This window comes from Myotis daubentonii, chromosome 3, assembly GCF_963259705.1.
Source record: "Myotis daubentonii chromosome 3, mMyoDau2.1, whole genome shotgun sequence".
NCBI classification, from domain to species: domain Eukaryota; kingdom Metazoa; phylum Chordata; class Mammalia; order Chiroptera; family Vespertilionidae; genus Myotis; species Myotis daubentonii.
In genome coordinates, this window is record NC_081842.1 from 139,116,629 (window position 1) to 139,138,117 (window position 21,489).

The 21,489-nt window shown below is 49.0% G+C and overlaps 1 protein-coding gene across 14 annotated transcripts in view; it reads right to left on the reverse strand.

Annotated features, from left to right (window-relative positions):
* Positions 1-21,489, reverse strand: part of ATXN1 (ataxin 1) — a 422,285-nt gene that overhangs the window by 13,383 nt on the left and 387,413 nt on the right. For all 14 annotated transcript variants that reach the window (XM_059688693.1, XM_059688694.1, XM_059688697.1 and 11 more), the window contains one exon: positions 8,473-10,537. In XM_059688693.1, the coding sequence (XP_059544676.1) occupies positions 8,473-10,377 (1,905 nt within the window). In that variant the 5' untranslated portion in view covers positions 10,378-10,537. The remainder of the gene's footprint in view (positions 1-8,472; positions 10,538-21,489) is intronic.

A 21,489-nucleotide genomic window follows, 5' to 3' on the forward strand; every position in this document is an offset into this window, starting at 1 on the left:
GTCCTCGGTGGGTGTCTCAGGCTTGCTTAGTAAACTCCAGGCTGGTGCTGAGGGGCCTCCAGACACTAATTCCAAGCCACAAGCTGGGTGCTTCCTGCACATCGTTGCATGGTTCCCATGGCCCCCACTGCTGGGAGGCCCATAGGACCTGCTCAGCAAGCCACCAGGGCAGCTCTCGGCACACAGATTCCATCCCACTGGCTCTCCTCTCTCAGGGCTTAAAAATGCTTGTCTTGGTCCTGGCCGGGTGGTTCAGTTGGTTGGAGAATCATCCCGTACACCAAAGGGTCGCAGGTTTGATCCCCAGTCATGGTGCATACAGGAAAAAGACAACCAATTGATGCCTCTCTCTCTCTCTTCCTCCCTCTCTCTTTCTCTCTCTAAAAATAAATGGGAACATATCCTCCGGTGAGGATTAACAAAAGTGTGGCATAAAGAACAACTTTTTTTTTTTGCGGGGGGTGCGGGGGACCTGTTTATACTGGATTTGTTCGAGTTTCCTCTAAACCTTTACCTTTTTTATTTTATTTATTTACTTTTTAAATCTTTATTGTTCAGATTATTACAGTTGTTCCGCTTCCCCCCCCATAGCTCCCCTACACCCAGTTCCCACCCCACTCCCTGCCCTTACCGCCGCCCCCCCCCACTGTCCTCATCCATAGGTATATGATTTTTGTCCAGTCTCTTCCTGTACTCCCCACACTCCCTTCCCCCTGAGAATTGCCAGTCCACTCCCTTTATATGCCCCTGATTCTATTATATTCACCAGTATATTCTGCTCATCAGATTTTGTATTCACTTGATTTTTAGATTCACTTGTTGATAGATATGTATTTGTTGTCACTTTGGTGTTCATAATTTTTATCTTTACCTTTTTCTTCTTCTTCCTCTTCTTAAAGAATACCCTTCAGCATTTCATATAATACTGGTTTGGCAGTGATGAACTCCTTTAGCTTTTTCTTATCTGTGAAGCTCTTTATTTGACCTTCAATTCTAAATGATAGCTTTGCTGGGTAACCTTGGTTGTAGGTTCTTGCTATTCATCACTTTGAATATTTCTTGCCACTCCCTTCTGGCCTGCAAAGTTTCTATTGAGAAATCAGCTGACAGTAGTATGGGTACTCCCTTGTAGGTAAGTAACTGTTTTTCTCTTGCTGCTTTTAATATTCTCTCTTTGTCTTTTGCCCTTGGCTTTTTAATTATGATGTGTCTTGGTGTGGTCCTCTTTGGATTCCTTTTGTTTGGGGTTCTCTGCGCTTCCTGGACTTGTAAGACTATTTCTTTCACCAGGTAGGGGAAGTTTTCTGTCATTATTTCTTCAAATAGGTTTTCAATGTCTTGCTCTCTCTCTTCTTCTGGCATCCCTGTAATTTGGATGTTGGTATGCTTGAAGTTGTCCCAGAGGCTCCTTACACTATCTTCATATTTTTGGATTCTTTTTTCTTTTTGCTTTTCTGGTTGGGTATTTTCTGCTTCTTCGTATTTCAAATCTTTGACTTGATTCTTCGGGTACTCTAGTCTGCTGTTGGATCTCTGTATATTATTCTTTATTTCAGTAAGTGTATGCTTAATTTCTAATTGGTCCTTTTTCATATCCTTGGGGGGGTCTCACTAAATTTCTCGGAGGTTTCTAGAAGATTCTTGAGTAACCTTATAACCGTGGTTTTGAATTCTATATCCAGTAGTTTACTTTCCTCCATTTCTTTCATTTGTGACCTGTTTCTTTGTCTCCACATTTTGGCTGCTTCCCTGTGTTGATAGAGTGGCTTTGTGTGCTAGGTGTCCTATAGGGCCCAGTGGCTCAGCCTCCCTAATTACTTGAGGTGGACACTCTTGGAGCACCCCTTTGTGGGCTGTGTGCACAGTCTTGTTGTAGTTAAGCCTTGATTGCTGTTGGTATCACTGGCAGGAATTGACCTCCAGGCCAATTGGTTGTGAGGACCGGTTGTGTCTACAATGGGAGAACTTCTGTGCTGGAGACACCCTTATGGGGCAAGACTTGCTTCAATGGGGCTTTGGCACTCACTGAGTCTGCCTAGGTTTTTAGGTGGAGAAAGGCCAGGCCATTCATATGCAAAAGCCTCTGTGCACAGCTTGGGTGGGGTTGTAAATTGGGTGGGGCGGCGTCTCAGGGAATCACCAGGGCGGAGCAAACCGCAATGGCTGCCAGTCTGCTCTGCCTAGGAGAGGTCCTGGGGTCTGTGTCCCTTGGCCCTGTGCAGGAGCAATGACTGCTGCAAGCACCTCTGTGAGAAAGCCGCCCTCATATCCTGATGCCAGACAGTCCAGTTTCTCTCTGTATGAGTCTGGGTCCCTAAATTCTCACCTGGAACTGGAATTCAGAGCAGTCAGGAGCTTGTATCTCCCTCCCGATTGAGAAAGACAACAGCGTACCCAGCTGCCAGCCCCTTTCGCGCGCGCCTCCGTACCTCTGCACTTCCACACCTCTGCACCTCCTACCCGACTCAATGCGCTTTTCTCCTTCCTTCTGCTTGTAGAATTTCCACTCAGCCAGCCTTCCCGTGGTTCTGGATGGTATTTGTTTTGTCTTTTATTTGTAGTTTTAATGTGGTTGTGCGTGGCAGCAAATTCAGATGTTTACCTATGCCACCATCTTGGTTGTCTCTCAAGAACAACAACTTTATTCAGTGCTAAAAAAAAAAAAAAATGAACTACCAAAGCCACAGAAAGACAGGGCGGAACCATAAATGAATTTTGCCAGGTGAAAGAAGACAGTCTGAAAGGCTACATTGTGTCTGCGTCCAGCTATGTGACACTCTGGGAAAGGCAGAACTAGAGAGAGGTAACAATCAGGGGCGCCAGGGCCTCGGGGCGGGGGTGGTAGTATAAGTAGGCAGCGCATAAAGGGTCTTTAGGGTGGCGAAACCATTTTGTATGATACCCTAAGGCAGCGGTTCTCAACCTGTGGGTTGCGACCCCTTTGGCAGTCAAACGACCCTTTCACAGGGGTCGCCTAAGACCATCCTGCATATCAGATATTTACATTACGATTCATAACAGTAGCAACATTACAGTTATGAAGTAGCAACGAAAATAATTTTATGGTTGGGTCACAACATGAGGAACTGTATTTAAAGGGCCAGAAGGTTGATAACCGCTGCCCTAAGGCATGGTTACAATATCATACAAAATACATTACCCATTTGTCAAAGCTCACAGAACGTAAAGCACAAAGAATAAAGCCTAGTGTACACTATGGACTTTAGTTAATGACAACATACCAATACTGGCTCATCAACCGTCACAATATGCTGCACAAATGCAAGATTTCATTCATAGGGGACACCGTCTGGGAACCCTGTACTTTCTGCTCAACTTTTTTGTAAACCTAGAACTAACTACTCTTAACAATTAAAGCTTATTTTTTAAAAAGCTACACACAACACGTGAGATCACCTCGTTGGGGGACTTACATCTCCAAGGCTGAACAGAGCCTCTTTCTTCCCCCATCTTCCTTGGGAGGGACACACGCACCACAGCCACGTGGCGTGCTGCTGTTTCCCTGCTGCAGCCGTTCCCGCGTCAGAACCCAGAGGAGGATCTCCACCAGGACCTGGACCACCGGCCCGGCTCTGGGCTTCCAACACAGGGCAGCCACTATCTGTCTTTGGTTCTTTAAGACTCATTCCCGGCAGGCTCTGCATGTGGAACGCTGGCACGTCGGCTTGCCTTGGCTGCAGAGGGACTACACCAGCTTATGTGCTGCTTGCATGAGGGCTTTGGCTATTTTTAGGCAGCAGCTAATCCATTAACTGCATCATGCTACCACGGATGACTCACAGAACACAGCAGTCAAATTAAAAAGTAGTAGGATGCACGACAAGCCATCGGGGTAAACGTGCAGTAAGCACATCATTATAGTGTGCCGTATGAGTGAGCCCCCCCCCACAGACACGCCAGGACAGGTGGGGGAAGGAAGTGGCACTGAATATTAAGCGGTCGCCGTGGCGGTAACGGGAAGCAGTCACCCCAGGAGGATCTGGGAAGCGACAGACAGTCCCACTAACATAAGGAGCTCGGCAGTTAGGAGAGAAGCAGTCCAAGAAAAGAGTCACCCAGAGCACTTTTCAAGTAAGATCTGCTCCAAGTCTTCTGAGCCAAGTATGTGTACTTTTCAGAAAAGTTGAGGCCTGGGGAGCATGAGGCAGAGAGGTAGGAGGCTGCTCACATACAGAACACTGTTTGCCAGATGGAAGCTGAAGACCCCCCAGGTGGGACACTCCTAGCAGGCCTGCTGCAGGAGATGCCCATGAGCCGCAGTCCCCGCCTGGGTCCTCTTACTGATTGGAGGGCTGGACCATGCATCCACCCCTCCAGTCCAGTGCACACGCAGGAAAGCACTGCATGTGTACGCTCACACGTAGAAGTAGCTGTATGCATGCTTCCGGGCCCGTCATTGGGAACATGCCACAGGAACACAGGCAGGGGAAACATAGCTCATTGGGAAAGTTCAGCCTTCTTTCTGGGCTTTTCTAAACTCTCTCTCCTTCCATAAACTCTGTTTACTATAGACCACAGAGCCTTTTCTCTTTCAGAAGCCAACCATTTCCCTTCTCAGGGCCGAAGTCACTTAAGGGAAGCAGGGAAGGGACACTAACATTGTTGAGGGCCCACTACGTGCTACATCGTGTGCTGGTTCCTTTGAATGTATTTTCTTTAATTCTTACATTATTCCCACTACATAACCAAGGATGGAAGGCTGGGGTAGAATTTGCATGGTACATTATTTGTGCAATTATTTGTAAATATTTGCACAAGGCCCGGGCGCTACGGAGTGGTGGGGGGCAGATTCAGGCTGAGGTCTTTTTGGCTCCAGATCCCACATTCTCCTTCCAGCCAACCTGCTTCCCACCCAAGCAGGTGATGCTTCACACTCCTATCGCCTGGGATCTCTTCTGGGACTCGCCACAGACTTACAGACTCAAACTTGGAGAATATTAAGTGGATTATATTTGGGAGTGAGGCTCTGAGGGAAGTGATTCTACTGTCCCTTGGGGCTCTCAACCAGAATCACCAGGGCTGAGGGGGCGGCTGGATAGAAGCAGGGACCCTCCCGGCAGGGGTGGAGGGAGTGTGCTACCTGCCCTTCACCGGAAGAGGAAGAAGACTGCAGAGTGGCCAAAAGAAGCTTCCTGAGGAGCCCATAGCAGTAAGGGATAACGCCTGGGGTGGGTCACTGGGGTGCACAGAAATGCCCGGTTGTGTAGGACCAGCCCCAGGGATGGGGACGAATACGGGAAAGTATTTTTCTCCTACACTGCCTCGTCTGGTGCTTCAGCTGGAAACAACATTGGAGGCATCTTTGAATAATAATAAGAAGAAAATCAGCTCCTTAAAAATAATCACCAAAATAAAGCCCCTCTGTTTCACACAGGCTGGCTTTAGTTCCCCTCCATCTACGGCGGGTCCTGAGCCTGAGGCCAGCGGAGGTGCCCTTTATGGCCCCTGGTTCTGGTGTTGGTGCTGGCCAGTTTCATAAGGGTGGTTCTGCAGGACAGGAGGGAAATCCAGGGATTACAGAACAAGGAGGCCCAAGTATCTACCAGGTGTAAGGGGTCATCTGCCTGTTTCCAGATGAGAAAAATGGCAGCTCTGAGGTAAAACAACGGGTCTCGCAGCTGACCGGCACCCGGACTCCTGGCTTTCTCTGCGCCACATGGCCTTCTCGGGATCCTGCTTAGGTTTTATAAGGTCAGATCCTGCTTGGGTTTTATAAGGTCAGGCCTCCTGAGGCCCCCCAACCAGGTAGGATTTATGCCCAGGGCCATAAAGCCACCTACTATGGAAAAACCAGCCCTGCTCCTTCAACTTCCCCCATCAAATCTATGATTTTGCTAATTAAGTTAAACAATTTGCACATTTCTAATCTCCCTGTAGGTGCAAGGATTCTAGTCAGCAGGGAAGACATGGACTGATCTGCAGGCTGGGGAGAGAGCTCTCAGTGACACCGGTCACAGAGGGAAGCACCCCGTCCTGGCACGTAAATTAAACCCGGACTTGAGTTCTCCCTGACTCTCCAGGACTCTGCTCTGTCACTGAGGCAGACACAGCTGGGGGAGTATTTCCACTGTGATGACGTCAGCCTGTTTCTGATAGGCTCCCAGTAGAGTGACAAATCACTGGCTGTGCTGGGGCCCTGCACTTGTTTCTACAACAGCTCTCTCACAGGTCTTTGCAGAAGCCCTTCCCAGCACGCAGCCCGACCACACGGGGGCCCTCCTGACAGACCTGCGAACGGGCTGTGACAAATATTCCACCTTCTAATTTGCACCTTGGCTGTCAGCAGAGAGACGAGTGGTCTGGCTACGGGAAGGTAATGAGACTTGGCCTGGAAGCCAATTTCTCTATCATTTAGACGTTCATTCTGCAAAGTATCAAGCAGGGAAAACACAGAGAGATGCTTGCTTCCTCTCTAAGACCTGCCAGGTCCATTTGAAACCTAAAGAGGCCGTGAGCGCTGGTGTGAGGCTGCCAGGGCCTCGGAGATGCGGCCCACGGCTAGAGCTGCTCTTTCTTCTCAAGTTGAAAGAGATGCTGGTAAGGAACCAGGAGTGTTTAAAAATATCACACCTCTTTCCATTCCTACTTCTGTGCACACTAACGCTTTAAGGATCAAAAAAAAAAAAAAAAAACTACCATGAAAAACACATTTACTTTTCATTCTTGTTTATTTACCATGCTTCTCCTGGGGACTCTTAAAAAGACAGCTTTGCTAAAGAGAATTCCTTTTTCCTACGAGGACCGACCCCAATCCATGTAGGAAGGTCGGAGTGAGCAGCAACTACGGATGGGTAGCGTGTTGTACATAATGATGCCATTTTAAAAGTTTTGCTCTTTCTTTGACTCAGAACTTTGAGAAATCTTTTGTGGGTCTTACCAAAGAGTCTAAGCCTACAGTGACATCTCACCATAAAAAAGAAAAATATTTGGGGTTAAAAGCTCTTGGCAAGGCAGGTCCTGGCTGTTGTGTAAGATCCCACTTCCGGTCATTCAAAAGGAGTTCCGGAAAACACTTTGGAAAATTGGCCTCCCTCCACTTCACTTGATCTTTTAAAAATGTACTTAAAACAATTCAAACCGTTAACCAGTTTGTCTTGTTTTGCTTGTTTTGTTTTCTGTAAATGTCCCATCAGCTAAGCCTTGACCCTTTTCCAACTCACACCTGAAGGAGGCGCTGTCACAGCCGAGAGTTTCAAAGTCCCTGATGGAAACATCCCCTGAGAGCGGGCACTACAGCCAGGAGAGTTCCCATGGGGGCCTACTCTGTTTGACCCAGTCACCCTGGGCAGTGACGTTGCTGTTTGCTATAATGGGCTCTAGAATAAATGCATCCAAGAGATTTAAGAGCCTGGAAAAGGGTAGACTGAAGGAACCCAGGGAAATTATAAGAGAGTTGATCATAGTTCTAGTTTCTAACATGAGTCAGCTTGGCTGCACATGACTGTTGGGGTTCCTATTCACCCCAAGCCCAGCAGAGCACCTGGGACAGCCATGACTTCTTGGATTGTATGAACCCGACTTTTAATTTTCTGTGTTCTGATGCTCTGACATCTGGGGGCCTTGCTGACTCTGGAGGGATTGCCCCTCTGGAGTTAGCTAATTCCTAGAGATAGCAATCAACTCTGCTGGGAGCAGACCCTTCATATGCAAACCACTCAGCCACCTCCTTTACGAGGCTCAGACTCCTGGCCACTGCCCACCTGCCCCAGTCACCCCACAGCAGGTACCAGACAACTAGGAGGAGAGCTAACTATAAAGTTATTCAAACCAGCCAGTCCCACACCTACTCACCCTCTCACCCACTCCTCCCCACAGAAACCACAATACTCCCTCTTTTCTCCTCACTCCCTCTGCCTCCTGACTGAGCCTGGTGCTTCCCCGTGTGGCATGTCCCCTCTTGGGATCTGGGAGTATAAGAACTATGTTTTCAATGGCCATTATCTCATCTCTTGGCCTTGCCACGCCTGACCAACAATAAAACCTGCATTTTAAAACACGGATGTTGGTATGAGATATGGTGGGTGACTCTGGGCATCTATTATCCTTACCTGACCATCAGTGTCCCTTCCTGGTGGGGAAAAAGGGGCAGATGGGCCTCTAGAAGGGCCTTAACCCAGCCTTTCTCAGTCAGGTTCCCATCTGAACCCCAGAACAAAAGCATAACTTGAGTGATGATTTCCTTAAATTGTCCTGCGGTTGGGACCTGACTAGCCTCACTCCAGGTGCAGAGAAGTTAGATCACTGCAAACAGCAGATGTCTTGGGGCACCGAGGCTAATTCTCTTAGAGAATCTTCTTAGAGAAGACTCAGAGTCCGAAGTCTGGGTACAAATGAAAGCCTTTCATTCCCCCCAGAGCATGGCAGAGTCTGCGCCTGGAAGATGTTCATCTCGCCAGGAAGTGAGGAAGGTGTGTGGTGGGTGTCCCCGCCTGGGACCTGGGTGAACATTACCTGTGCCCGGTGCTCCCCGACGGCAAACTGGATGACGGCGACGCCGGGGCTGTGGCTGTCCTCAATCCTCTCCACGGTGCTGGAGTCGATCTTCAGGTCATTGCTGATCTCTGCGCTCTGGATGAAGTCCTCCGTTTTTAAGTCCTCCACCTTCTTCAGCTCCCCGTTGGCCAGTTGGATGATGGAGCCTTTCATGAAGTAGGGGGGCAGCGTCGGGGGCACTGCTGCCGGGGACGCCACGGACTGCACCACGGGCAGGTGGATCTGGGCCTGCACCATGGCCGGGTAGGCGGCCTGGGTGACCAGGGCCTCTGGGCTGAAGTTCTCGCTCTTGGGAAGGGCGGTGGAGACGAATGTGTGAGGCACTGCTGCAAACTGGGGCGACGATGTGGCTATTGCAGAGGCAGCTCCCGACCCGTCCACGTCAGCACTGCCCACCGGGATGAGCAGGGGCTGGGTGCCGGGGATGACCAGGTGCTGGGGCAGGCTGCCGGCATAGGTGATCGCCTGCTGCTGGCTGCTCAGGTAGCCGATGACGGGCGGCTGTGTCCCTGCGTAGAAGGCTGTGGCTGGCAGCCCGACTGGGAGTGGCTCCGAAGCGCTGTGTGTGGTCTGAATGACCGTGTGGGGTGACAGCGTGGCGACGGTGGCGGCCTTCACGCCTTCGGGGCCCAGAGCCTGTTGGGGTGAGAGCGCGTAGGAGCGGTGTCCGGGCTTCCCTAAATGCAGGCCACTTTTGTCGTTGAGGGTGGAGGGGGAGGCCTCGCGGTGCGTGACCTGCTGCACTTCCAGGTCGGAGACGGGGGTGTTGCTGTTGGGCAGGACCATCACAGAGGCTCGGACCCCCGTGGAGTCCCGACTGCCATAGTCGGAGGGGCTGGGGTGGACAACCACGTGCCTGGACTCGTAGGGGTGAGGCGCTGACTTGCCGCCCGCCTTCACCAGGCCCAGGTCGGCGGAGGTGGGGGCGCCGTACCGCCGGCCCTTCTCCAGCTCCCCGTTGAGGATCTCCTTGGCCTGCATGGCCTGCTGCAGCCTGCTGCTCTCGGCTTTCTTGGTGGCCTCCCGAGGAAGGAAGTGGCTGCCCGAGTCGGTGTATTGCACTACGACCTGGGGGGAGGGCCCCAGGGTGATGGTGTGTGGGATCATCGTCTGGTGGGGGTGGAGGTGGACGGGGATGGCCGGCGGAGAGGCCGTGCGCCCGGCGTTCTGCGGGGAGCTGGCGATGTGGACGTACTGGTTCTGCTGGGTGGGTGGTGGGGACCCTGGTGCCATGAGCCCTGGAGTCCTGCCCAAGTGCTGCTGCTGCTGCTGCTGCTCAGCCTTGTGTCCTGAGGCGTGGCTCAGCCCGCCCATGCTGGCCAGCAGAGTGGAATAGGCCTCCAGCTGGGAGCGCTGGGATGGAGTGGAGACGCCCCCGGCCGAGGCCACCGCGCTGGTGGCGGGGCTGGCCGTTGGGGAGATCAGCTGGGAGGGGATGAACCCTGCGTAGGGCCCGCTGTACTGGGAGGACCCAATAAACTGGAAAGTGTGCGGCAGGTGCGCGTACTGCACGGGCGACACCGGGGTCCCGGACTGCGGGGGAGGGTACACCGTGGGCAGCGTGGTGGTCGCCGGGACGGACCTGGGCGCGCTGGGTGGGGAGTAGTCCAGCGCCGTGGGCAGCGCTTTGTGTAAACCTATTCCCTGTTGTAAACCAAGCTCCACCGCGGTCCCCGCCGGGCCATGCCTCCCGCCCCCGTGACCTCGGCCACCAAGGGCGCCCGGGAGCCATGCCACGCCCTCCGCCCGGTGGTTGTCGCTGGGCAGGACGGTGGCCTTCTCCTCCGAAGGCCGGCTGGTGGCCGGGATCTCGCGCTTCTTGGGAGGCAGGCATTCGTTGCTCCGCTCTTGGTTGGATTTCATTTTTCGCCGTCCCCCCTCCACGGTGACTGCTTCACTGTCTGGCTGGCTCTGATTTTAGTCTGATAAATGGAAAGTCACATTTGATTTCTGTAAGGGATCCAGGCTCTTCATGAGGAATCATCTCCCCGTGGGTGCAGTCCGCCAGCAGCAGCTCTGGAATCTGGGGAAAGGAAGAGGGAAAGGAAGAGAAAGGGGAGGAGGGAAAAGAAATCAAGACATCAGCACCGGAAAAGGACATCCTCCCAAGACTAAGACTAGGCTTTGGCTTCCGTGCAAATTCTGAAAACATGATTCTAGCCCCGACACTGAAACAGCTAAAACAGTGGCCTCGGTGGACACGATTAAGACATGGAGCAAGTCAAAACTTAAAGCAGAGACCTTTTTATGAAGTTAACTCCCCTAAGACACGTTTCTCAATACCTCTCTCCTTTTTTCTTATTAGAAGGTAGACAACGTGCTTCTAAAGTTTTCTTTTCGGAAATGCTGGTTCCATGCCTCACCTCTTCTTTACTTTGTTGGAAAATCAAATGAAACTCACAGGGAGGATGACATCAGGGAATGTTCCCTGGGCCCCACCCTCCAAGCCAGTCCCTGGGGAGGGGCAGGTTAGGAGTGAGAGCCTCAATGGACTTTGCATGTTATCTTTGAATCCCCATCTGTTAGAGCCACTACTCGAAGATGCCACCTGACTCTGGGTCCATTCTAAGTTTACAACAATTCTCTTTACAAGAATTCCCAGTACAGCCACTCATGATAACAGAAAACCAAAAGAAATTGGTTTTGGTGAGACAGTTAAAAAATGAATATGGTTACAGTTTTTTATAAAAATTCGATAATCATGCAGGTGTACTGAAGGCTTCTTTAATGATGGTTACACACTTGCTTCATCCCCGACTCGTTCCAAGTGGCCTTTGAATTTCCTTTTATACCCTCCGCCCCTGCTCTCCTTGGAGAGAGCCAGCCTACCCTTAACCCTGGAGGTAAAACTTCTTTCAGACCAATCAGAACCTGTGTGTTTACACTCGAACATACAAACAGTGAACCTGGAGCCATTTCTTAGACGCATATCTCAGTCTCCCAGTAAACACTGAATTCCGAGTCACCAAGACTGTGGGCAAAGAGATGACTACCTGGCAGGAGACAAAACATCAATGGAAGCTATGGGAACCAGGCTACCAAGGGCCAGATGTGTGCGCCCCCTACGGCCAGCAGCTGCAGACACGCACAATGTCACCATGCTATGACTTTGGGAAGCTGTGAGGTCCCGCTGTGGGGATCATGTGCCCTGGGGTTACAGTGGTCCTCCTACCCAGACACTCTTTTCTATGCTCTGATTTTTAAAAAAACACAATATGGCAGCAGCCTTCAGCCTCTGATCCTTGTCTATCTGAAGCAATCGCCATATCCTTTTTTTAAAAAATCTTTTCATATCCCTATTATTACACACTTTTCTCCGACGCCCCTCCGCTCAACTCCCAACACCAGCTTATTCCACATTTCCTATACAGTTTACACACCCCACCCTGGTCTGCAATTTTACTTTATTTTGCCAATGATTTAGTGGTCCTTTTTGGTTTTGCTTGAATATCACTAACAAACATCACGATAAAAGTACAAATGGCACGAGACCAGGTCCCCCAACTACAATGACTACGATCAGTTTATGTTGAAGGTGGAGGTTTAGGAATTTGGTGTCTCAACATCAAAGAGCATTTCAGTTATAATAGGGTTTCTCATATGATGAGAGGCACTTTAAAGACTAGGGCAGAAACAAAAATAAAAAGACCTAAAATATTAACGCTGAAGAAATATCTGTGTCAAAAGAGTAGTGTCAATTATTTACTCTCCCGACCTGCAGCCTTTTAAAGTCCAGCTAACTGTGTTCTGCGTAGCCTTCTCTTATAGAGTGCACTACATAATTTACACCCCGTACTCGCAAGTCAATGAAATGACAGTGCTATTTTCAAAACAATGACAGAATAAAATTAAACTACAATGCATCAAAAACAGTTGCCCTTTTTGGCTGCTTAAAAAGCACTGATAATGATCTAGAGATTTCAAGAGTCACCCATGAGCACGGGAACTGTATGAGCTCTCATATTCCCATACCAACTAGCAAAGTTATATAAGATAGATCTCCTCAAAGCCCACCATTCCATACGCCCCCTGCTGGCTCTACACTAGCACTGATCCAATAAGACCCCACAAGATTTCACTAAGGATGTTCATGCAAGTAGTATGTCAGAATCTGAAATGAGAACATTTGCATATAGTAGGCCCAGCCAGTAAGGGAATAGGTTAATTAGCGCAAGACAGCCTCAGGGAAGAAAAAGCAGCAGCAGAAAAGTCCTTTCAAAGCCAAGCAAAATGTCAAATACATTCAGAAATAGGTCCATTAGCAATGCAAATGTAAAATTGCCCATACAACTGAATGCACAATTTATAAAACGAGAAAACCCCTTTGAAGGTACTTTTTAAAGAACCCAGTTTGAAGAAGAATGCTGACTTGGTTCTCAGAAGTGCCCTGGCTTATTTAGAGCTGGTCTTCTGCTAATGGACCACTAAGATTTGGCATTGACAAATTCATATATTTTCTTTTAAAAAGTTAACCATTGATAAACATCTTTTCTTAATAATAATAATAATAATAAAACCAAGGATATAAAGATACAGACTGAACTGGACCAAAAAGGGCCAAACTGATAAAAATTCAACCCATCCTTCTCCCACATTTGGAAGGACCATGCCTGCTATTACCAGTGCAGCTTGGAGGAGACGAGGATCTAATTCTGGGGATGTGCTCCTTCCCTGTGCTCCATTATCTCTCTGTAGTGTCAGTATCTCCTATCAGGGAGAAGCACTGTGAGGACAGGGACTGTGTCTTGCTCTTTCATATATATGTTTTACTGATTTCAGAGAGGAAGGGAGAAGGAGAGAGAGAGAGAGAGAGAGAGAGAGAGAGAGAGAGAGAGAGAGAGAGAGAGAGAGAGAGATATCAATGATGAGAGAGAATCATGTGCCCTGACCAGAATCGAATCCTGGACCCTTCAGTCCACAGGCAGACACTCTATCCACTGAGCCAAACCTGCTAGGGCTGTGTCTTGCTCTTTGCAGTGAACCACCAGAGGGCGCCAGAGTATGCTACCATGTCCACGTCTCTGGCACACTGGGTGACTATTCAATGAATAGAAAACAAGGAAGAGGTCAATAACGAAGGTAGAAAAGTGCAGTAGGGAAAAGGAAGGGAGAGAGTAAGGGATAAGAAAGAAGAAAAAAGGAGAGTGGGATTTCTGCTTTTAGGGTCTCCTTCCAGCTGCAGACAAATGGCCTCTGTGTCCCCAATCGCCTTCTCAGGGCTGAAACCCAATGATTCAGCTGGGCCCCGAGGAGTTTGCCTCCGATGTTCCCGCCACAACAGAACACTTCCTTTGAAACATGGAGCCACACAAGAGTCCATAAACACTACGTTACAAAAGAACCACGAATGCAGATCATACTGTTCAAACATCAGGAAGGCTAAAGTGGGGGGGGGGGGGGAGTTCATGGATGAATTGAGACAGACTTATTTGGGGTTTACTACATACAGTTTACCTGGTAATCACTGTTCTGGATACATTCACCTCAAGCATCTCTATATCTACATTTATATCTATCCCTCGATCAGTATTTTAAAATTTAGCTCCGTGGCCGAAGGCCTTGCCATTCCAAGGGTGGTCGTCAGGCCAGCAACACCAGCACCCCAGCAGCTTTAGAAATGCAGAACCTCAGGCCCCATCCAGGCCTCCTGATTCAGAATCTGTATTTTAACACGATCCCCCGATGATTCACAGGCACAGCAAGGTTTCAGAAACTCAGTATAAGAATAAGTTTTCTGCTCATAAGCTCCCAAGCATAGTAAACATCTCTAGCCTCTTTCCCCTGGAGCAGGCGCTGGGAGCCCTGACCAGGGCTGCACATAAACAGAACTGATGGAGGCTTGCTGCTTATCTGCTAACTGATGGAGATAAGCAGCTAACATGGAGGTAAGGCGCAGCTGTTTCCTTTGGTGTCTCCTAGACCAAGACGGTTCTAAATAACAGACATTCCTTTTCTTCCGTCTTCAAGAAGTATAGAAAAGCACACTTTAAAAAGGCTAGTATCATACGTTTTATACAGGACTCGATCCTCTCCAGAAAGAAAAACAAACTTTAACAAAGAAAGCCACACATATCTTTGCTATAATACAGTTTCCCCCAGTACCATGGATTTAGACTGTTTCAGAAATGATAAAAGAACCAAGATGCCTCTGTACTGAGAGATGTGGGAACATATCCCCACTGACTGCCAGTCCTATAAACAACAACCGCGCGCTCTGAACGGAAGATGCTCCTAGAACGGGACACACGCCGTCCTGAAAATGCATTCCGAGGTCATGGCCATGAACTGGGCTGCGCGCCTAGCACACCCAGCCCGGAGAGTGTGAACCCACGCCTTTCTGGCATGTGTGTCTATGCAGAACAGAGGCATGACTACAGTTTTAAAGAGGAAGGAACGCAGACTGCCGAGCTTGTCTGTTCTGGAAAAACCATCTGACCATTAGGAGACAGAACACCGGGGCCTGGTGGGAGAGGTCACTAGGACGTGGCGAGGATTCTCTAATTCCTGGTACGCCCATCTCCTTTCTGTTTCATTTTATTACTAAGATTGAAGATCCGTGTGCTGAGCTGGTAGAAGGCACTTCATTAAAATATTAAATATTAAAAACAGGCCCTACCCTGACATCCTTGGGGTTTCTGGGATGGAGAAAGGTGGGGTGGATGATAGCATAATTAGATACCTTCATGGTTGCTGAACAGTATGTCCCAAAGGAAGTGGATCACACATTCATTCATCATTTACTTTGCCTCTGATGTGTACAGTGGACCTTAATTTTTCAATGTCAGCATGGAGCCAATGGTATGCCAGGACTCTATTTTTAGGTCTATTCTGTTCAACATTTTATTAGTGCTTTGGCTATCATATTCAGAGGTAACAGAAGGCTGGAAGGAATGCTTAATGTATCATTGCAATTAATATTCAAATATATCCTCAGAACCTGGAAGCGATGGCACAAAACCAAGAAATTTAAGATTAATGAGAGTAAATGTAAATACCTGCCCGTGGTTTCAACAGCTCAATTAGTTTAGTAGCAGAGCTGGAGAGAACGGCTGGCTTGAGAATGGTTCAAATGAAAGAGCCTAGGGATTTTCTGTTGGACCATACATTCAATGTGAACCAACAGTTTGGTGTGGTGCCTAATAACTTGGAGTAATTATAAGCTTCATTTAAAAAAAAAAAAAGCACAGTGTTCAGAATAAGGGACTCAATACTGTAACAGTATGTGGCATCGGCAAAGTCACAGAGTACGGAGGCAAGGGGACACTGGCCCAAAACATATTTATCTGCTGGTTGCAAGTCTGTGCCCTCCAACCACATCTCTTCCTTTCTCCCACTCCCACCTCCTGCCCCTGGTAACCACCATTCTACTCTGTTTTTACAAGTTCAGTTATTTTAGATTCCATGTCTAAGTGATATCATACATCATTTGTCCTCTGATTTATCTCACTTGGCATCATGCCCAAGTTTCCATTGTTTTAAGCTACCGAATTTGAGGTAATCTGTTACGGCAGTCCTAGGAAACACATACAAATAGCTTCCATATATTTATCATCTACTATATGCCAATAAGTCTATTTACTTATTTATCCTCATCCAAGGATATACTAGTATTACCATTGATCTTCAGAGAGAGAGAAAGGGAAAGAGGGCAGGAGAGAGGGAGACAAACAGACATGGATGTGAAAGAGAAACATTGAATGGGTGCCTCCCGTACATGCCCCGACCGGAGATCAAACCCATAACCTAGTTATGTGCCCTGACAGGGAATCAAACCCGCCATCTTTATGGTGTACGGGATGATGCTTCAACCAACCGAGCCTCCTGGCCAGGGTGCCAATAACTCTATTTATAAATATCTCATTTACTCCTCACAACAAACTCATGAGGTTTATATTTTTACCTCCACTTTGCAGATGGGGACCCTGAGGCTTGGCCAAGACCTTGCAGTCAGAGGGAGGACAGCGTTGGGTGTCTTGTTCTACCCAACCAGGACACAGAGTAGACAGGTACTGGGATGCACTGTGGTGATGGCAGCGTTAGAGCAAATGTCCTATCTTTTCTCATGTATAAAAGGGGCAGGAAGCTAGGGGTAAGAGGGGCTGAAGATGTCCAGGGAACCCGCACCACACCAGCACTAACCCTGGGCTGAAGCTGGTGTGCATTCCGTGTTACTTGCTGGGTTGGCTGAGGCAGAAAGATCAGAATCTTTTGACTTTACTGGCAAGGGAGCTGGGATCCCCAGCACCCCCAGCCCCAAGCTCAATGCCACCCACCCAACTGTGATCCAGGTCACGGTAGAGCAGAGACCACAGAGAGAACAACCTGCATGGTCAGACATGGAGCACTGAGGACATTAACATGCTGTCTACACAAACTCTCTCCCTCTGGCATCACAAAAATCAAGTTCAGGGGTGCACACAGGTGCAGCAGCGATGCATACCACACAGGGCTTTCTTTCTTTTTATAAAAAATATGTTTTTATTGATTTCAGAGAGGAAGGGAGGAGAGAGATGGAAATGATGAGAGGAAACCATCATCGGCTGCCTCCTGCACGCCCCCGACTGGATCAAGCCCTGCAACCTGGGCATGTGTCCTGACTGGGAAATGACCTCTTGATTCATAGGTTGATGCTCAACCACTGAGCCATGCTGGCCAGGCGGGGGGCCTTTCTTTTGAGGCAGGGCCTTGTTGGGGAGGCGAGATTTCAGTGGGAAGGGGAAGGGCAGGAGAAAACAGACCCCGTTCTATGTTGTTAGCACCATAAATAATACTTTTTTTCCAGTATTCATTTCAGGCAATGAATACAACAACTAAACTTAATACAAAGGTTAAAAAATGTAAATCCATCTGAATGAACACAGTCCCATTTGGGTGCTCCCGACTCCACGTGGCTCTGAGTCCAGTGGGCCAAACGGACTTGGCGTCACTGCAGGTTGAAGGCCCTCAGGGAGGCACTGGAGGGGATCCTGTAGGCGCACAGCTGTGCTGGTGTTGTCTGTCTGTCTACTGAACTTCTCGACCTGGCATAGAACTACACTGCTGCCTCCCTCACCCTCAATGGCAGGGGTCCTCAAACTTTTTAAACAGGGGGCCAGTTCACTGTCCCTCAGACCGTTGGAGGGCCGGACTATAGTTTAAAAAAAAAACAAAAAAACTGAACAAGTTCCTATGCACACTGCACATATCTTATTTTGAAGTAAAAAAACAAAACGGGAACAAATACAATATTTGTATTTGCATGTGGCCCGCGGACCGTAGTTTGAGGACCCCTGCTCAATGGGCTCCGTCATTGGCTGCTGTCAGCCCAAGTGGGAGACAGCACTTCTGAAGCCTTGAGTGGAGCTGCTCTTGGATTCTCGGCCTCTGCCATTACCTTTCCCAGTCAACACGATGACGGTGGCACTGGGCGTGTTGTGAGCGGGTTTTGCCACCTGTGGAAGCACCAGGTTATCTGTCATGCAGGTGGAGCCCACTGCATGGGGACATGGCACATGTCTGTGTGCATGGGACAGGCATGCAGGTGGGGCGATAAGGAGGAGGGAGGAGGGTCGAGGCCTGCAGCGGGGCCGGGCTATCCCGGGAAGCTGGCCGGCCCGTGGGGAATGTCGCAGCCACGTCTGAGTAGCCAGTGTCCCCTGGCAGCCTGCCTGAGCTGGAATTCCTGGAAAGGCTCAAGACGGAAAAATCATCACTCAGAGGGATAACCATGTGATTGAAACCGGTCCCAAATGAACTGTCTAACAGAGGCTGAGTTTGAGGTTTCAGAAAAGTGGGAAATGCCTTTCTGTCAAGAGCTTCCCTGGTTCGATACAGAGCAAAGACCTTTCTGCTTGAAAGTGGCAGGCGAGCTGGACCAGTACCCAGGACGCCCACCTATTTATCCTCCATGCCCCCGGCCAGGCCCAGTGCCAAGCACTCATGCGCCGTGTGCAGTGTTCCCAACCCTCAGCACAGTGACTGGTCTCAGGCAGAGGCAGTTGGCCCCATTGGTCTCCCCGCTCCGGCTGGCACAACCAGGGGCAGAGAACTGGCCATGCTCACAGTTAGGATTGGGGTGGGGAGGACAGGAATCTGTCCTTCTTGACTCTCAAAGTAATGTCCTTAGCACTCTAGTGATTCTTAGCACTCACTACAGAATTCAGCAAGCATTTACATCCATTGGCATATTTGAAATACGAAGATAAAACAATATTATCATCAATCCTGACAGGAAGGTAACATATTATTACTACTATTATTACTAACTAGAGGCCCAGTGCATGAATTCGTGCACCAGTGGGGGTCCCTCAGCCTGGCCTGCGGGATCATGCCAAAACCGGCTCTCTGACATCCCCTGAGGGGTCCCAGATTGTGAGAGGGCTCAGGCCAGGCTGAGGGACCCCACCTATGCACAATTGGGGCCAGGGAGGGACGTGGGAGGTTGGCCAGCCTGGGAGGGGCTGCAGAAGGGCTCCAGAGCATGCCCAGCCTGTCTCACTCAGTCCCAATCAGCCAGACCCCAAGCAAACCTACCAGTTGGAGCATCTGCCCCCTGGTGGTCAGTGCACGTCATAACAAGTGGTTGAGTGGCCTTAGTACTAGTATATCATTAGCATATTATGCTTTGATTGGTTAAAGGGCTGACTGGATGACCGGACACCTAGCATATTAGGTTTTTATTATATAGATTAAGAAAGAGGCCACAGAGAGTAGCAGAAAGAACAGGCTGTGGAGTAGGTGGAGTCCAGGTTGAAAACCTGGCTTTACCCCTAACTAGTTTGTAATTTTTTAATGTAATTTTTATTTGACTCAAAATTAAACATGCACCCAGTATAGGGAGGCAAGTGTTTCAACAGTGTGTAATGTCTGCCTATAAAGTGGGGAGGAATCAGTCGGCATGGTGCCAACGTAGTGTACACACTCGGTAGATGGCAGTCATCACAACTACAACTATGCAAGTGCTTCCTGGTGCCTCCCGTTCTCACCCACCTTACTGCTGCTGACCTCCCCTGGTTCCACGATCAATCAATACAGTCCTTCCAACTACCAATCCTTTCAAGCAACTGGGTTCCCCCCATACCTGTGATTTACAAAAAAAGAAAGTTATGGGTCTTTGAGAATTTATTTTCTTTCTTCAGCCAAATGTTTCCAATGTACAGGCCCCCATTCACACCAAGAAGCATGCAAGCAACTCAATATACACCAACAGAATAAAGAGAAAGGCCAGAGGTAAACGTAAAGCCTGGCATTTCTCGGTGAGAGTTAAGTATGATGGCTCCTTGCTCCACTCGGCCTGCTTTTCCGCAATACTTCTTGGATGAGTAATTCCCAAAAGGCACGGTGGGGAAATGTGGACTTCTTTCCACATCCCACAGGAAGGCTGCCAGCTGTCTGCTCACACATGCTCTCCTGTGCTTTGCTACAACCACTCAGCACAGCCCAGCAGTAGCAGGGGGAGGCTGAGTCTGTTCTAAGGCCACCGGGGGACTGGGTCTCTGAGGGATTAGATGGCCCACGTTTATGAATGTAAAACATCTCCACCCAGATGCCTTCTGGAACTGAGGCATTCTGAGAGGGTCTTAGAGCACTCATTGCCCCGTGTGGCTGGAAAGGAAACCCGAGGCCCGTGGGTCATCTATAAACTACCCCGTCATTCCTGCAGGGCTGTGTCACGACGGCTTGCCTTCTGTGGTAGGCAGTCTTACTGTCTCTGGGACACGATGCACCTTTTTAATCCCCTGGACCACCAAGGCCCCAAACCCCCAAAGCGAAGCGGGTTGACAGAATTCACTGAGCCCTTCTTGGTGCAGGCCACAGAGATGTTTTACATGCCAGTGACCATCTGTGTGTGATCGTCCTATTGTAAAGACAAGGATACTGAGGCACAGGGTGCAACTGGCCAAAATAAAATGAAAATCCTGGTTTGTCTGTAGAAACAGCCTGGCTCCAGTTCTTAGAGTAGGCAGTGAAACTGCTGGTGTGTAGTGAAGAATTAACCCTGCCCTGGCCAGTGTGGTTCAGTTGGTTGAGCACTGTCCTGTAAATGGAAAGGTCACTGATTTGATTCCCAGTAAGAGCACATGCCCAGGTTGTGGGCTCCATCCCTGGTCAGGGTGCATGTTGGAGGCCGCTGATCAATGTTTCTTTCTCTGTCAACTCTTCTCTAAAAATCAATTTTAAAAAATTATATATATATATGTATGTATATATATATGTATATGTATATGTATATGTATATGTATATGTATAGATTAACCATAGCCAAACAGAGGTCTAGCATTTGCTCTGGGCTACTGGAGGTGATGGATGTCCAGGCCTCTGGAGTGGCCTGCCCCATATCAGTGTGTCTGTTTGCCTGGGGGCTTTGGCCACCAGACAGTCTAACAGAGTGACTTATGATGGGTCTCTGGCCATGTGGGATCAGTTCCAATCTCTGAGGAGCTAATAACTAGAGATATTTGCCAGGCCTCCGGGAAGGGCTGGGGACAAAAGATCCGCCACACGGCAGTCTGTGATTGAGCTCCGATAAAAACACTGGACCCCAAGGCTCCGGTGAGCTCCCCTGGTTGGCAGCACTCCCTGCGTACTGTCACACACTGTGGCCACGACGCCACGGGAGGGAATGCCTGGAAGCCCCCAGTTTGGACCCCTCTGGGCCTCTGCCCTATATGCCTCTTTCCTTGGCTAATTTTAACCTGTATCTATTCTTTGTAGTAAACTGCAGCCATGAGCATAACAGCTTCCAGTGAGTTATCCCACCTGAGGGTAGTTTGGGGAACCCTCCAAACTTGTAATTGGTGTCAGAAATTGAGGGCAGTCTTGTGGAAACGGATCTTTCTGACTTTATAGATGGCTCATAAACTCCTTATAGCCCGTGCTGATTATATACTTAAATAGACAAAGTAATAAACATAAATAAAATCCATCAGAGTCCAGGGATAAGAATAAGAATGTATCATGAAGCAAGGATTAGATCAATCCAAATTTGAGCACCCC